This window comes from Salvia hispanica, chromosome 4 (assembly GCF_023119035.1).
Source record: "Salvia hispanica cultivar TCC Black 2014 chromosome 4, UniMelb_Shisp_WGS_1.0, whole genome shotgun sequence".
In the NCBI taxonomy this organism is placed as follows: Eukaryota; Viridiplantae; Streptophyta; class Magnoliopsida; order Lamiales; family Lamiaceae; genus Salvia; species Salvia hispanica.
In genome coordinates, this window is record NC_062968.1 from 38,874,523 (window position 1) to 38,893,184 (window position 18,662).

At 37.0% G+C, this 18,662-nt stretch overlaps 2 protein-coding genes across 2 annotated transcripts; both read left to right on the forward strand.

The window, feature by feature from the left end:
* Positions 1-3,310: 3,310 nt before the first annotated feature.
* On the forward strand, positions 3,311-5,575 carry LOC125219107 (protein OCTOPUS-like). Its single transcript, XM_048120984.1, has one exon. The coding sequence runs from the start codon at positions 3,410-3,412 to the stop codon at positions 5,312-5,314; it is 1,905 nt and encodes a 634-aa protein (XP_047976941.1). The 5' UTR covers positions 3,311-3,409; the 3' UTR covers positions 5,315-5,575.
* Positions 5,576-6,909: 1,334 nt separating this feature from the next.
* LOC125220036 (mitogen-activated protein kinase-binding protein 1) lies at positions 6,910-13,827 on the forward strand. The gene is made up of 20 exons (XM_048122150.1): positions 6,910-7,059; positions 7,158-7,376; positions 7,809-7,917; positions 8,010-8,378; positions 8,469-8,524; positions 9,034-9,271; positions 9,343-9,398; positions 9,524-9,770; positions 9,867-10,030; positions 10,169-10,311; positions 10,396-10,497; positions 10,774-10,909; positions 11,087-11,173; positions 11,236-11,397; positions 11,527-11,874; positions 12,054-12,202; positions 12,283-12,407; positions 12,533-12,768; positions 12,902-13,078; positions 13,270-13,827. The coding sequence occupies exons 1-20, from the start codon at positions 7,015-7,017 to the stop codon at positions 13,597-13,599; spliced, it is 3,498 nt and encodes a 1,165-aa protein (XP_047978107.1). The 5' UTR covers positions 6,910-7,014; the 3' UTR covers positions 13,600-13,827.
* Positions 13,828-18,662: the final 4,835 nt, after the last annotated feature.

An 18,662-nucleotide genomic window follows, 5' to 3' on the forward strand; every position in this document is an offset into this window, starting at 1 on the left:
TTATTACACTAGATTTTTTAATTGATCTTTCATTGTGAGTGATTAGGGTATCAATCATAACCATCACTACCAAAAACTATTTGGTGAGCGTTAAAAAATAAAATTAGATTGCTTGAATTTTTGTTAAAATAAAACTATATGAATGAATTAGTTTTTATAATTTTAATCATGAAAGAAGATAAATGTTGAAATTGCCTAGAGACTGGCGTGGCCATAGCCACCATGTTTGTATGTTAACAACAAATAAGCTAATTATTCGATATGCAATTTTTTTATTTTACTGGTGCTTTTGTCGAAACTTTTACTCCAAAATTGAATTTTTCCTAATAATTCCTATTACTATGACACTTTATAAGCAAAATGATGGTAGCAATTAGAGGCATACATCATAGAGAATAAATCAGGATACGAATATTATGATTGTGATCACGGCGTCGGGTGCGGGATACCCGACTCGGGTATCGGTTATACCCGACACAGTGCGGGACGGGTATCGGGACTAACATTGGGGGCGAAATCGGGTGCGGGTACCCGACTTGTCGGGTGCGGATACCCGCGGGTACCCGTTTCGACACCCCCTACTCCTTAATATAAAACACAATTATTAGACATAATGGCTGCGGATAAATTTGTGACATTGGGCCGCACGCGTGAGGTTGATTTCTTGGTTATTTCTTTCACAGATCACTAAAAGTCTAAAACACAAAAACCAACTTGCTCTAAAGTCTAAATTATGCAATTTGCTATATAAGCTTTTTGAATTAAATAATCATATTCCCCAAAACGGTAAATAAATAATGATCATAGTACAGTTTATAATTCGGCTATATGAAGTATGGACCAGACAGTCAATTTATAACTAATTCTAGATAAAAAAAAAAACATGTTTATAACTATATGTACATACTTATTAAAGTTTTTCTTCACTCTTCTAATCAAAATTATTTCGAGGCAAAAACTAAACTAATTTTCATCTATATATACAATTTATTAGTAGTTTAAAATCTAACCTTTTTAAATTTTCTTTTACAAAAAAAAAAAAAAATTGGTTGACAAGTAAAAAACTTAAACAAAAATGATAAATTATTGTGTGGTTTGAGATCTAAGATTGATGGGATTGTGGTCTAATATTATAAAATTTCAGAGAATTGATAATGTAAAGAATTCTGTTATACCAAGTTTATTGTTTGTAAAACTATATTAAATTTAGTCTTTATAATTATATCTGACTTCGAGTGTGATAGTTTAATAGGATTAAGGTTAATTTTTGTTATTCATCTATCATCCAATGTTAATGGTGATCGCCACATCATCTCTATTTTCTGACGCTGGTCACGACTTTCTTCACATTGTTGAATCCAATAATTTTCATATTTAGATCCGTCATTGTACCTGTCAGTATATATGATCTTTGTAGTGGCAAAAATTAAAAACATACTAATATTCTAACCAAATAAAATCGAGTAATGGAGAGAAGCCCGTGAAGGTCCAAAGCTATGCATCTCTCACAAATATGTAGTAAAAGAAAAATTGACGGGAGAGGATCGTGAATGCATTCATTATGAGGTATATGTGGTGTAATTAATACTAGTGGTTACCCAAAAAAGTGAGTATTTGTATTTATATAGAGGCTCCATTAGTGATCACTATCCTAACCTATAATGTTTAGGAATTAATCTAATTTATCTTTCCAGACTACGTCTGCGTCATATAATTAATTTAATACAATTATTTTGGTTGTAGTGGATAAAAGCAAAATGCAATGTCTAAAATGGCTGCCAGAGTCATTTCTTTTTCTTCAGAAAATACAATTTCGACATACACATAACACATGTCCAGACAGACCCTTCATTCCTTTTGCACATATACTCGTGTTTAACAAAAATTTAAAATAAATAAAATAAAATCCACATTACACGAATATATAAAATTGAAACACCAAGCCCCAAATTGCAAAACATAGTACAGCCAATTCAACTCAAATATTCTCTAAAATCTAAAAATTGTATGAGAAATAGATAAACTAAGAAAAAGATTTCTAATTTTTTCGACCCGTTTAATGTAATTACTATTCCAAACTACAAATCTGATCTGTTTCGTGAATTAGTTATTTTTCGTTCTTTCAATTTACATTTGCAAAGTATATTTTCCATAATCATGAATAGGGGTGGGTAGGTACGGTATACCTTACCGAAACCACCATACCGCATACCGTATCGTAAATACGATATGCGAAAAAGTCATACCTTTACCTTACCAAAGTTTTCGGATACCGAACTTCAGTATACCTTATATTCGGTATGACGAATTTCCATACCGATACCGTACCTCATTTTCGGTATACCGTACCGAAGTTCGGTATACCATACTTTTGCGGTATACCTGACTTTCAGCATCAATTAAATTAGAAAATTAGAGTTTTTAGAATATTACTTATATTTTATAATTTTAAAAATAATTTATTCATAATTATATTTATATTTCACAATATATTTTATAATTTAAAAATATATAAAATATATTTTATATATAATTGTGTTTATATTTTTGTAGTATATACCAAATTTCGGTATGTAGCGGTATACCTCGGTATTTGAAAATTCATACCGTTACCTTACCGTAATCTTTCGGTAAGGTATCATACCGTACCGAAAGTTACGGTATACCGAAAATTCGATATTTTCGGTATTTTTTTCGGTACGATAAGGCCGGTATTTCAGTATTTCGGTATTTTCCCCCATCCCTAATCATGAATAGTATTTCGGTATTTTCCCCAATCCCTAATCAGGAAAAAGGAAAGGAGAAAATGAAGTCAAAATTTTTTGCAAAAAATCATAAGATGAAAAAATGGCGCCAAACATGAAAAAGCAAAAAAGGGAGAAACAAAATAAAGGGGAAAAAAGGAAAAGTAGAGAAAGCGATTTGAGAATGCAAACGCGTTCAGATTTCTGAGAGAGAAGTGAGGTGTAAATGGTGGCGTGCTTTTGCTTTTCCTTTCAGACAGGAATCTCTGAAAATCGAAATACTCCCACGAACACAATCAAAACTACTCCATTTTGCTGTTTTGTTTATGAACTTGCAAAGAACAAAATTTAAATCATAGGAGTATGCTAATGCAATTGATTATTTCCAGTAATTTAAATGGTAAAACGCTCATAATACTGTACAGATCAAGAAGTGTAATGTGTAGCAAAGCACAAAGGGGAAAAGAAAAGGTAAAGTAGAAAGAGAATTGACTACTACTCTCTCTCCTCGTTGGCTCTTTCTTTTAATTCCAATCTCCCTCTTCACACTTGACACAATCCCAATCACAGTCACATTTTGAGGTTCTCTCGAATTATCACACACATTGTGCAAATGCGATGTTGCCAATGCTGGCGTAGGTTATTAACATGATCACTCACTCCATATGAATACCACTTCTGCAGACCCAACTGCACCACCACCTCCGCCGCGGTCTTCCTTCAGCTGCGATCTCCACCCTATCGAGCAATTCACCGGATTCTGCCCATCCTGCCTCTGCGAGCGCCTCACCACACTCGACAACTCCACCTCCAACACCCCTTCCTCCTCTCGCCGCCCCTCTTCAGCCGCCGCTGCCGCAATTAAGTCCCTCTTCTCGTCCAGCTCCAAGCCCAACAACTTCCCCCCTCCCCCGCCTCCCAAACCCTTGAAACCCACCACCTTCATCCCCGAACTCCGCCGCTCCAAATCATTCTCCGCATCCAAGAATGAAGCTTTAGGGCTATCCTTCGAGCCTCAGAGAAAATCCTGCGACGTTAGAGCCAGAAGCTCTCTTTCCACGCTCTTCTCGCTCCACGAACCCACTAACAACCCAACCTCTGCTTCCACCCTTCCTTCTTTTTCGTCCAATCAAACCCATCAAATTACCAAAAAAATCGAATCTTGTGTAGTCGGAGAAGTCCAAAATGGGGAAAGTTTCAGAGATTCTCAAATTGTAGAGGAGGGAACAAGTATTGCACTCGTGGACGACGAAGGAGATGAGATTAGGCCTGTTCAAGATTCCCATTTGGAGGGTTCGAGAAAATCGGTGGAGTTAAGCTTAACTAGCGGTGAAATTGTAGAGGAAGTGTTTGATCTGAGTAATCTGAAGGCCATGAAGGATCACATAGATCTCAATTCTCAGGAAAAGAAGAGCTCAGGAGGGAAAATCTGGGCTGCTGCATCTGTTTTCAGCAAGAAATGGAATAACTGGAGAAGGAAACACAAGGTGAAAAAACAGAGCAATGGCGAAAACCTTGCTACATTGCCTGTCGAAAAGCCGATTTCGAGGCAGTTTAGGGAGACTCAGTCTGAGATTGCTGATTATGGATTTGGGAGGAGATCTTGCGACATAGATCCTAGGTTTTCTCTTGATGCCGGGAGGATGAGCTTTGACGATGCACGATACTCGTTTGAGGAGCCTCGTGCATCTTGGGATGGCCATCTCATTGGGAGGAGTTTCCCGAGAATGGCGCCTATGGTCTCTGTGATGGAGGATGCACGCCCTGATATGCAGATTCCGGTGGAGGAGCCGACTAAAAAGTGTGGTGATGATGATGAAGGTGTGCCCGGGGGGTCATCGCAGACGAAGGAGTATTATCTAGATTCTTCTTCCTCTAGGAGGAGGAAGAGTCTTGATCGATCTAGTTCGATTAGGAAGGGCGTTGTTGCTGAGATAGATGAGCATAAGATGGCTTATAATGCCAAGGTTTCACCTGCCACTGCTGATTCCTTCCATGTGGCAAAAGTGTTGGTGGATTCGAACTCAAACTCAAACTCGATGAGAGATGATCTGTCGGAGACGTTTGAGCTGAGCAGTGGATTGAGGGATATCAAGTCTGTGGTTGAGGCAAAGGAGACGACAAACAAGTCTAGGAGGTGGAGTTGGAGGATATGGAGGTTTATGCAGGGACGCAGCGGTGGGAACAAGGATGGGGATGAGGAGGATGCCAAGTACACGAGGGTTAACGGGGTGGAGAGGTCGCTCTCTGAGTCTTGGCAGGAGACGAGGGGAGGCGGATTCAACAAGAATATGTATAGAAGCAATAGTAGTGTGAGCTGGAGAAATGGTGGAGCTCCTCCATTTGCTAGTGGTAGGAAATCGAGCGTGGAGATGTATGGGAACGGGAAGAAGAGGAAGGAGTTGGTGTTGGAGAAGAATCGGAGTGGTAGATATTCGCCCCAAAACGCTGACAACGGCCTCCTCCGGTTTTACTTGACACCTATGAGGGGGAGTCGGAGAGGGGGGACGGGAAAGATCAAGCCGACAAACTCACAGCCAATTGCAAGAAGTGTGCTGCGCCTCTACTGAGATGCTTTGCATTCATTCTTCAAGGCAATTTGCAATTTGTTGTGTGATCACATAAGCCTACCCTACATATTTTTTTTATTTGCAATGCATTGTGAATCTGTGATCACAATACTATGAGTTGTTTCAATAATGACTACTCTTGTTTGCATTTGTGGAAACAGATCTTGCCTACATATAATTGTCATTTCAGATCATATATATGGCTACTAATTTAGTTCCTAGTTCTTGTCTTTGATATTTAATCAGGGCCTGTAAAGTAAACATCACAATCTCTTGTCTTTCTTTTGGAGTTGTTGCTTTTGTAAGTAGATTTCTACAAAGCCAAAGTTTCGGAGTAAAACGATGTCACACTATCAAAATTGTGTTTGTAGGCGAAAACTTGAATCTTGTTGCACCAATGAAAGTTATGTCACGTGTGTAGCAGCGAGATTGATGAATTGGAACGTTGCAACTTGCATGGTAAAATAAAGATGTGATGACTTGATGGTTGAATAGATGAATAAAAATGTAATGGTCAGGACATTATTAGGGCATCCACAATTTCTTGCCGGATTCAGGCTCCAAGTCCTTCCATGTTATCATTCCCCTCAGTTTATGCATCAGGCCACAACTCTCACAAATCCGCAGGCTCCATCCAGGCCCAATTCAGGCCGTAAACATTAATTAGCATTATTCGCAACTTCAAACTATTTTACTCTTAAAATTGAAAATGTAGAACAATTATATTTCAAAAATTTGTTGTTCATTCAAAAATTATAAATTACAAACTCTAGAAATTTAAAAAATAATTACAAACCTTATAAATTAAAAATTACAAGTCCTAAAAATTCAAAAATTATACTTTCTTTGTCTCTGAAAATTTGTCGTCTATTTCATTTTCCATTCGTCCCTAAAAATATGTCACCTTTCACTTTTACCATTTTTGGTAGTGGACCTTACATTCCACTAACTCATTCACACTCACATTTTATAATAAAATAAAACTAATATATAAAAGTAGGGGACCCATATGCCACCAACTTTTTCAACTCAATTTTTTTATTACATTTCTTAAAATTCGTGCCGAGTCAAATGGTGACGAATTATTAGGGACGGAGGGAGTAATTCCTAAAAATTTGAAAACTTCGAACAATTATATTTCGAAAAATTCATAAGAATAATGTAGAAAAGGAATGAAAATGTCGTGGAGTTGAAATAGGCAAAAAAAAAACAATTTAAAAAAAAATGAATTGGGGTCCTAGTCTCGCCTGAGCGCCCAACAGCGTTAGGCCGGGCCGCAACTGTGCGGCTCCTGGGAGCGCGCAACGTCGGGCCGAACACACCCAGGCGTGGCCTCGGCCCCTCTGGTGGCCTCGAACCTATCCCAGCCTCATTACCTCCTCCCAACAACACCACATGTCGGAGCAGGATTATTCCCTCCATTCATCAATAGATATCTCATTTTTTACTTACTCGAGTTTTAAGAAATTGTTTAATTTTATAAATAAAAGTGGTAGAAAAAGTTAATGGAATATTGTTTGATAACTTTTAAAAAGAGTAATTCAAAATTAAATTTGAATGCAATTGATTTTGTCTATTCACACTGATATCCCGCCTCTCTCTCCGCAAATACATACAAATCCATACATAGTTTACTTCCACGGTTCCACCGTTCTACTGTATTCTTGCTAGGGCTTTTCATTGATTCAACGCCGGACAACATGAAACGAGTCAGAAATCGAAGCAAACCAAATGCGCCTCAAAATGTTTGCATTAACCAATCTCCTCGGCATTATTTGATTTTATTTGTTTGTTTAATTTCTAAATCAGTTGAATGATTTGTTCGGACCCCCGTCTTTTGCAGCTGATTTTGGAGGAAGTAATTGGTTTAACTATTAAAAATGGGAACGGATTGTCGTCGAGCGTTTTGAGTTCGAAATGCGCGTATATTGCCGGTTGTGTGGTGGTGCTGTACGATGTAGTTTCAGGTACTCAGTCACATTTAATTGCGCCGAATCGAGTTCCAAAACCATTGAGCTGCGTGGCTTTATCGAGCAATGCAGGTATCGTTGCAGCAGGCGAGGTATAAGCTCTGTTTCTAGCCACATCCTTCCTTGTTTTTTTTCGTGTGCCTTATTTCTTCTACTTGGTAGCTCACTTGGAATTTGTCTTGTGTTTTTGCGCCTAACTAGATTTTTTATCAACCGTGGATACCTTTTTTGGATAGTAATTATTAAAGAAACTAGAATATGATTGGAAATTGATGTTGGCTCAGTTAAGGCTTTTTATAAAGCTACATATCAGCAAGTACATTCGATAGCGTGCGCGTGGAGAAGCAATTTATTAACCATTGCTAACAAATATGGCAATATAATACTACTATTAGTCAGCTTGTTTTCTGTTAAAGAAATGAATTTGCACACTGAAAAAAGTTTTTAGATGTTTTATAATATAGATTTATTTTTTCTCAAGTAGTAATTCATATTCACGTTTGGCATCTAATTTGGTGTTCCAGTCAGGGCAGCAACCTGCAGTACTGATATGGAATTGTGAGACCTTAGCCTTCAAATGCGAGTTCAAATGCCACACATACAGCGTGGCATGCATTGCTCTGTCTGCTGATGGTTAGTTGAATTTAATCGTACTATATTTATGCTTGGAAAGTTTGATTCACTCGGGATTATTTGTTGATGGAACCATCTACCAATAATTACAGGCAAATATGTGGTCTCTGCTGGATTACCTCGTGATGGATATATATGTCTCTGGGATTGGCAAAATAAGGTTTTAGCTGCAAGAGTTAAATCATCTTCAGTTTCTTCTCCTATTGCATCCATTGAGTTCTCAACAGATAGCAAGTTCATTGTTGCTGCTGAGAAGAATCAGCTAAAGTTCTGGAGAGTTCGGTGGTCACCAGTGTCTCGTACGACTACTAGATCTGTGTCACTAACCTTTCTGAGGAAAGTTGATCTTGGTCCCAAGGAATTGTCATTTGTAGCTGTTACATCTCAGAGGTGTAAGAGCAGTAGTGCCAATTATAATCAGGCTGCTGAGCAAATTCCTTTCTATGCAGTTACCAATAAAGGCAAGAACAAACTTATAGTCAATGAGAAACTTTTTTCTGATAAGTAAAATTTTTAAGTGATAAATTTTCTCCACTTGTATTTATCAACAGGGACTTTATACATGGTATCTCCTGGCTTGCAGGTCAATAAATCAGTGGAGTTAGAGGTAGATACATCATACATCTGTTACTCCTGTATATTCTTCTTAAAATTTGAGCTGACCTATGTATTATTATCAAATGCTCGGTGTATAGTGGGATCATGGATGCACAATGGTTGTTTGAATTGTCTATTGTCTCATTTTGGAAACTTATTATAGTATTTCTTCTAATAAAAGTATACCTGTGCTGTGGTTAACTCCTTCTGATGGATCGTCAAACAAAGCCTGTTTCAATTCAAGGCTACAAGCATGTGCTTTGCTATCACATAAAAAAATAACTCACTTTCCCACGAGGTTCCTCGTGGGGGTTTGTTATATTTAATTAGCGAAACTGCATGCACTGATGCATATACAATGTCAACTATGAAACTGAATGTCTGAATCTATCATTGCCACCACTTTTTTGGAACAACTGGATTTCTGGATCAGATTTTAATTAATTTAGACCAATTTTGGAAAATAGCTACGAGATCAACAGTCATTTGTGATATAGCCCATTTTATGTTTCAATTCAGGTCGAGAAATGTTATGCAATATCGGCATCCTCATATTTGGTTGCTTGTGCATGCAATAATGGAGTTGTAAAACTATTTGCCTCCCGCTCTCTTGAATATGCTGGTGGACTTGAAACCAAAAGATGCAAAGAGTCCAGTTCTATAGACTGTGAAGCAGAAAGCGGCCAAGTTGAATTTCAAACATTGCCTGCATTTCCAGATGCCATTGCTTGTCAATTTTCGACTTCTGAAAAGCTTGGCAAGTTACTACGGTTCTTTATTGTTGAAAATTTTCAATGCAGTCTGCTAAGCAATATTTTTACTTTGCAGTGGTGGTTTATAATGACAATAGCCTTTACGTATGGAATATTAATGATGTGCACAAGGTACTTACGATATTTTTATTTTTCTCAATCTTATCTCCAATATTTATTCATTAATAATTTTGAATTTTGATCCCTGAAGACACAATCTTGAACTTATTGCAGTAACGGAATCCTATCTTATCCAGGCTACCAGGTGTTGTGTGCTCGTCTCACATAGTGGATGCATATGGGATGTTAAAAATGTTCCATGTGAAAATCTGCACGATCCATCTCTGTATTGTGTTGCTAAAGGCTGTTCTGGTGGATTATCTTTCGCAACATGTTCAGCTGATGGTATCATTCGGTTGTGGGATCTTACTGTTCAGTCTGCCTCATCAGATAATAGGTTGTTTCATCCTGGGGGTGATAGCCCTGGTAGAGCCGTGTGTTTAGGTGGTTTCTAACTTCTTGCCTTTTTTGATCCAACAATCTAAGCTTTTCCTTTTGCTCATAAGAATTCATCATGTCTGCTCTTTTTCCATGCTGCAGTGAGTGCTGGCATCTTTGAACGCGACTCTGTTGCAAAAGATATTTCCCCTCACGGGTTTAGAGCAATGGCAGTTAGTTCAGATGGAAAGCACCTGGCAGCAGGTGATTGCCAGGGAAACATCCATATCTTTAATTTACACACTTCTGAATATATGTTCATTCAGGTACATATATGATTGCATTCATCTGCAAAATTCAAAATTGCAGATGATATTACCAGAATATAATTTCACTTTTTATATTTAAAAAGATTTATATTCATCCTTCGCCTCGTACCTTTCTTTGTGTGTGGGTACTTGTAGGATGCTCATAGTCTAGAAGTTCTTTCCTTGAGTTTCAACTTGGCAGGCAAGGATGATTTTCCTTCTAGTGAAGCTTTAGAAAATCGCCTCTTTCTTACCTCAGCAGGACGGGATGGACTTATCAATCTTTTTGATGTTTCCAGGTTAATTTTTTTTAGTTTTTACATTATAAACTCTTTGCAAGTGGTAAAATAGCTGAACGCGAGTTCGTTAATACTATGAACCAGGAACTTTAATCTCCAAGGAAGTATTGATTACCACTCATCTGGCATTACTGTAGCAAAGGTTGGCCGAAGTGGTCGTGAGATTCTCAGTTGCAGTGCTGATAGGTGAGTCATCTGAGTGATTTTGGACCTCTGATTGGCTAGGATATGGACATAAAGTTACTTTGTGTTCCATGTAGGTTTGAATGTTTGCACAAGGACTGTGGAGTCTACATCATTGTTTTGTTAACTGAAACTGGTTGCTGTTATGTTTATTAACTGTTGGATGGTAATGTTATGTAATATGCTGCATGTGGGTTGCGGCACACCTAAAGATAAACTTTAGGTTAATGCTCTGTTTTTGTATGTCCAACTGACATTTCTGTTTGTTTCCTGGTGTAGGTCCCTGGTTCTTCATAGTCTGAATGTCAGTGATGCAGGATGTAAAATTTCTTGCCTTCATAGAATTGCAGCTAATGGGATCATTAACGATGTGGCTGTTGATCATCCAATGAATGTAGCAGTTACAGTTGGCGATGTAAGAATTATGAAGGATGTCCCTTATCTTCAGATTTTCTGTTGAAATGATGAATGGAACACGGATCTTTATAAACATTGTTATCAGGATTCATTAACTTTTATACAATTAATTGTTATGTATCACGATTAGTTGGTGAGATTGTTCTATTATATTGGCCACATCATATTCTTGCAGGATAAGAAGATAAATGCATTTGATATTCGATCCGGAAAACTAATTAGATGGTTTCAGCACGATGGAGACGTTGGTGACCCAATAAAGGTATGCCTTCACAGTTTTAAGAAGTTCCATCCAGATATCCTTATCTTAGATGTTGACTACAGGTTGCGGTCGATGGAAGTGGCAGTTATCTAGCCTGCGCTTACTCTAATAGATGCATCTACATCTATGACTATGCAACTGGGGAGATGGCTGCACAAGCCACAGGGCACAGTGGTCTTATTACAGGAGTCATCTTTTTATCTGACTGCTCGCATCTTGTCTCTGTAAGTCATTTTTACTCGAACTTCGCAAAAGAAGCGGACATTGCAATATTTTCCAATATTGTATACTTATACAGGACAAATGTCGTGCTCTGTTTTTATTGCCCTTTTCCTGAAATTTACTCACTTCAGGTTGGTTCTGATGGCTGTATCTTTGTCTGGAAGCTCCCTGCTCTTCTTTCTTCAAAAATGTTGCAAAGATCTAAGAGAATCTCTAGTGAATTTCCACAGGAAAGCATAAATATTCCTGTGGCTTTTAATCAGATAAACTCCAATCAATTTGACCTCCTGCAAAAAGACTGCAGCAAAGAAGAATCTGCAAATGGAAATGTTAAACACTGGTCCAGTGACACGTTATACCAAGACGAAACCAGTCTGGAGAAAACAGGATTTCGGTTCAGTGTATCACGACTTCCTAAATGGGCACAACATCAAGTTACTGAAAATTCAGTACCTGTGGACAACTCCAATTCATCAAAGGTAGAACATCTACGTCTTTCATTTTGTTTTGTTGTAAAAGTGTCTTCTGGACGAAAAGGATCATTTTGTTTGAATCACCTTGCAAAAAGTTATATTAATGGACATTATTTTCACTAATTCACCATGCTTATGGAAATTATATAACAGTGCAGTTCACTTCTTATGAATTGTGTCTTTAGGTTGATTCACAACAAGATTTTGTATGTCACCAATCACAAAGTCTGTCTAAAGATAATGAAGAAGTTGGCCAACATTATTCTAGCACCTTATCCAGACATTTCTCGGAGACAGAAAGCAGTCTATCTCCAAGTCCTTTAGAAAGTTACAAGTGAGATGACAACTTATTTGCTTTTAAAGGGTAATTCTGCTTTCATAAGGCAGTCTAACATTATTTGTTTGGTTGAGTAGCAGGGCATCAAACGCTCGATGGTTAACAATACATACTGTTTGCATGGATTTACTTGATTCCCCTGCAACCTGTACGATGAAGGGCCTAAATATTCAGCGATCATCGACAGACAGCAGATGTATGGGTAAGATACTTACACTACCATTGGTAGTCAATAGGTCATATCCTTCTCTAGATGCATTTGATCAGATAAGAGTCTTCGAAGGGCATTATGATTTACATGAAGGAACTAAATTCTTTACTGTGCAGAGACTACTAACAAGCGCATCAAGCTTTCTTCTCCAAGCACCAGCATTGAAAATCCTCCTACAGAACCCAATTCTGGGAGTAGCGAGCAAGCTAATTTACACGATGCACCTTTGGACAAGTGCAAGAATGGTTGTGCAGATGAGTTCTGGACTGACAGTTCAAGCTTTTCTCCTGCCACAGATGAAGAACAAAAGATCTACAAAATGAATTTTGAGAATTTCTCTGCAGAGCAGAAGGTTTGAAATAAGAAAATCATATGGTCTTACAGGAGGAAACCCCTCTTTCTAGCACTGATATGCTTACACTTTTCTCTCCCTCCACTGATTGTGGCTAAGTTAGCGAAGTGCCACAATTTCATTTTTCTTGCAGACAAAAAGGGGAAAATCAATGAGCAGGAGTAACTACCCTCCTGGATTTTTTGTACGAAGAGAACATGTTGAAGGAAGAAAGAGCTCTTTATGCATGCATGCTCAAGATTCCGTTGGTGGATCCCCAAACACTGACTCCTCTTTTTTACCAAAAAATTCATCCATATGTTCCCATAAGGTATGTGACATGAAAAAGAAACTTGAGAAGCTGCATGAACAAAAACAGGAAAAATAAAAATGTGAAAAAATCTTTTAGAACAAGTTAACAAAAACTTAGTCGATTGTTATTCAGTAATGCCATTAAAAACTGCACTGTTTCGATGCTGCATTGAAAAATCACTATCAACGTGATCATGTAAATCTCTACAGGATGCCGGTTCCAGTGACATCCCTGGTGTTGGCAACGAGGGTGACTCATCGTTGAACTTGAGAATCTGGAAGAGTGGAGGCAAGCAAGCACTTGATGTCGATAGAGTGGGAGAATTGGAAATCGTGAGGTCGTGTGAAGAAGCATTGCATAATCTGGAAGCTGCAACTGAGAAAGCACTGCAGGCATTTTCCAAACTAACAACTGTAAATATTGGAGAGGAGTCAAAGAGGTTTCAACAGCTTCATATAATAGAGAGAAAGGTTGAGGCTCTAGCGAAATTACTGCACCCATCCCAGGAGAAAAATGAGGTGGATATTTCGACGAGCTAGTTTCTTTAGGACTTTAATATAATGATCGATTTCTAGGTCTAAATAATTTTAACTTCTCGGTATAATAATAGGTTCTATGGGTCATGTTAAACTGCATGTAATATTCAAATACCTAGCTAAGACCAGTCCTATACCATTAGATATTAAGTTTAAGTTTGGCAGGTTAGATAACTCATTTAGGGATGAAATTTTATGAATAAAAATGTCATTTTTGTTCAATAAAGGAAAGTGAGTGAAAAAAGACAGTGGAATGTGGAACCTATTTAAATAAATTAGTTTTATAATAGATTGTGATAAGTTATCTACTATTTATAGTAAAAGTGAACCGGGAATTATAATGACAGACAAACTAAAATGGTAAATTGAGACTTCTAATGGCGGCCAAAGGTAGAAGATAAATTATTAATAAAGTGGTAAAATTGTCAATCTGTCATATACGATACTCCCTCCGTTCTATTACATGTGACACATTTCTTTTGGGCACATGGTTGTAGGCAGTGATGTTTAGTTGTTAAAGGGAGAACAAAGTATCATTGTGAAAAAGTAGACACAAAGGTAGGAGAGATGATAGAGTAAGATAGAGATAGAGTGATGTTTTTTTACATAAAAAGAAATGTTTCACTTATAGTGGGACATAAAAAGAAATGTTTCACTTCACTTATAATGGGACGTATGGAGTAATTTTTTGTGGTTTTTCTGATATCAACATACTATATTAAAAATATCAACACAATGATATAAATATTTCAACACGTATATGAAAACTTCAATATAGTTTTATTGATATTGTGCATGCATTATATTGAAACTTTTTGATGCATTTATTGATATAAAATCTGCTTATCAACATATACGAAAATTGAAAAGAAAATTATAAAAATTCTATCATCTGATCATCGTCAACATATGCAATTGATATCTCGTTAGAATTGTTATAAACTTTCCTTTAATTTGCTATATTTTTTACGAAAAAATAATTTAAATAAAGAGAGTTACGTAAATTTAAAGTTTTAAGGTGATTTTATGGAGAAGAGAAAATTGTTAGTTTTAACTACTACGTATAAAAAGTGACATTAATACCCTTTAAGTTTATTTAATACTCCCTCTATTCTAAAAAAATAGACATAAACAACACGAGTTTTTGTTTTAATTCTCCCTCCATACTAAAGTTAGAGTAATAAAAGATCATGTAACAATTAAAAGACTACTCCTTTCGTCCATGAAAAATAGTCTTATTAGTCATTTTGGGATGTCCATTAAAAGTAGTCTCATTTTTTAAAATAGAAAGTTGTTCTTTCATACTTTACTCACCTTTTCTCCCTCTCTCTTACTTTACCAATTTCTCATTAAAACTCGTGTTGTCCACATGGACGATTTTTTGTGGACGGGGGGAGTATTATCCAATTCAATACAATATAGTTCTAAAGTATTAGTGTCTTTTATTTTTTGCATTATAATTAACTGTCTTTACTATTGGCCATCCCAACCGTTGTGTCTTTGGCCCTCCAGCCATTGTCGTTCATCATGCAACCCGCCATTTTTGCTCATAATGTCACGACTACACTTCCAAAGGATAGAAATCATGGTGATCGCGACTAGGGGATGAGCTGAGAAGCGAAGAAGAAAGGAGGATTACAATCAAAGGATACACTCGGCCTCAACACCCACCATGATCATCACCACCTCAATCTGCACATTTTTTAAAACACATGCAGAGCTGGTACTTGATATACTCAGTGAGCACATGCTGGAATAACGTTTTATAAAAACAACTTTGTCAAGCCAATCAATAAATGAACTTAGAGTTTTCCTCTTTAAAAAGGCCCAAGTACACTAAAATATTTTCACTTTATAAAAGTCAGCTGCAACCGTTTTTCAATAAAATACAATATCTGAACCAATACGTGAACCGAGCATGTGGCCACATTCCACAAGTTCAGTAGACCGGTCAACTCGAAAGGTAATACACGGTCGCAAATATGTATGTGTACACTAACTTGAGCAGGGTTTGCAGCCCTTGGCGAGACCTGAATTCGATTTCCATTCTATATATTTTGGCATAACCAAACAAATATACAGTCCTAATACAGATCAATCAGGAGAACACATCCCAAAAGTCTAACATGTTAGGAGAGAGAGCCCATTTAGTCTATATAACTCACACCAGTTGTTCTCACAACCGATGTGAGAATTGAGTCTGTAACATTCGACCCTCCTTTAAGGGCCAACGTCCTCGTTGGTCACGGCTGGTTTTTTGCCAGACCATCACTCCGTGGGCCACCATTCCGAGTTCTCATTGGTCACAACAACGTTGGTCACGGCGGATTTTTCGCCCGGCCACCACTTCGAGTCGGTTCCAAACGTACTCGTTGGTCACGACGAGTTCGTTGTCCGGTCACCTCTCTGAGCCGTTTGGGCTCTCAATAAAAACATCAATTGATACATGCATACCAAACATGAGAACAGATCCCAAAAGACTATCCTATTAGGAGAGAGATCTCATTTAGTCTATATACCCCACACTAGTTGTTCTCACAACTGATGTGGGAATTGAGTCCGTAACAAGCCAATAAAACAAAACATGTCAAGACAAAACATTACTGAATATATTTCACGTAAAACGTGTTTGAAACATAAAATCATTTGATCAATTTGCCCACATAAAATAGTGTACAAAATCCCACTATAATAATGTAGGTTAGGAAAGCCCATCTGTTCGCTTAATAAATCCTTAACTCATTTCTCTTACCCCAATCCTTCACTGGCTCGTAAAGACGCCCTTATAAAGATAAACTATTTATTAGCTTAAGCAAAACACTTAGCTAGAATGCATGCGTCTGTCGTTATTTTCGGTTATTGGCGCTCACCGGAGACGTCGTGTCGTGTGTGACCCGGTCGGCCATTCCCGCTCCCAAAACTCACTCTTTCGCCCCTTATTATTTTCTGCTAGTGTTCAAAATTTGATTAAATCGGGGATTTAATTTGATGAGTTTATTTGGCTCAAATAAACTATTTATTAGCTTAAGCAAAACACTTAGCTAGAATGCATGCGTCTGTCGTTATTTTCGGTTATTGGCGCTCACCGGAGACGTCGTGTCGTGTGTGACCCGGTCGGCCATTCCTGCTCCCAAAACTCACTCTTTCGCCCCTTATTATTTTCTGCTAGTGTTCAAAATTTGATTAAATCGGGATGAGTTTATTTGGCTCAAAAAATGCAAAATTTCTTCTACCAATAATATATCCAAAGCTGAAGATATCAAAAAATGAGGACCATAAAAATATTGTAGCAAATATAGGGACCAAAAATATACTCCTAGTTTTAAGTTAGACGTAAATGAATTGTCATACAATTAACACAACCAAAAATACAACACAGCAAAAAAGAACCCAAGAATTGTCTTTTCTATGATTCTACCAATTTATATCTCTCTTATCCGTCACATCAATGATCACTTTATAAATCGAAAAAGAAAAGAAAAGTCTTGAACAAAAAGCAAATTAAAGGCTCATATAACTCCACATTTCTCTTTTTCGAAATCCTTCACTATTAGGAATTCACACAGTGATGATTTTCATGCAATATCAATAGTATTATAATCGAAAAGAAAAAGAAGTAAGCACCGCAAAAGCCCTTTTTCCTTATTTATTTTGAATCACGCTGTAATCAACCCTTGAAAACATTCAAAGTGATCGGCTAAAGATATGTTAATTAGGAATATTTGTCAATCCCCAAGAATATATTCCTACAAATCTCTCACTGGCTATGTTCCTTTGTCTGGCTTTAGTAACATGCCAAACTTTATATTTATTCTTGGGATTCCTTCACTAGTATATATAAATATCCATTTTTATTTAGAGGTTGTGCATGTGTCTTAGGTGCATTATCCTATCTTATTACTAACTATATCATTTATATTTAATAGGCTAATTAAAGGTATAATATATAATGGAGTATAATGGTACTAACTTTTCTGTAGTGGTCTTGGTTTGTGGAATATATGATGTTAATCATCAGCTATATATAGTTAGTTGTATGCCTATGAAATAATATACTCTATCCGTCCTAACAAATAGATTAGTTTTACCATTTTGGGTCATCTTCAAAATTAGACTAAGTCTAAATATGAAAAGTTTTTAACCAATTACACACCACTATTAATGTGAACCCCACAAGTAACTAATGTCACTTTCAATATCTTTTTCCCTTATCTCTTATACTTTTTCTCATCCCTCTGTTACTTTGTCAATTGCACATTAAAATTCGTACCGTTTACAAGTTTGTCTATTTGTTAAAGACTGAGGGAGTATATATACATACTCCAACAAATCATTTTGTCAATGTTTGAGAAAATAAGAGTTCATTTTTCAATCGGTTACACTCTATTCCTCTACTATAGAGAATTAAAAACATAGAATAATTCACTTGACATGAAAAATATGTAGAGTTTTACAGAGATTTCTTAGCTTTTTTGTAGAACTATTATATTATGAATTGTTTCCGTATTAAATCGGAATATGCATGGATACTGGTAATGGTGAATTCAACTCCTAAATCTAGTTGAATAACAAAATAAATAGATATTTCTAGCTGTTGTGTTTAACTACAAAACTGGCAGTATTAATTGTGAATTTAGATTTTATCTCGTACGCGTGGAGACCCTTAGAGCATTCATATTAGAGTGAAAGAGAGGGAGCCGCGAGTCCAATGGATTGGGGGGATTGGCGTCGCCCTATGTTGTGGCGGGTTGGGGATGGATGAGCAACTGGCTTGATGCTTGGGGAGGATCATGATATGATTCTACATCGCTTAACTGAAGACCGACGAAGAATCAACTAAGAACAGAATGGATGGATTGAATACAGTGGACTGGTAGGGTTAATGAATGACGTCACAACGGGTATGAATGAACCGTTCATAAATTGTGATATGGAGTGAATGACACCATAAATGATTGTGAAAAATTCGTTTGATAAGTCGGATAAAAGAACTAAATGAATTGAAAATTCAAGAGAGCACTCGAGAGAGATAAAACTCAATACAATATTAATTATCAAAGGTATAT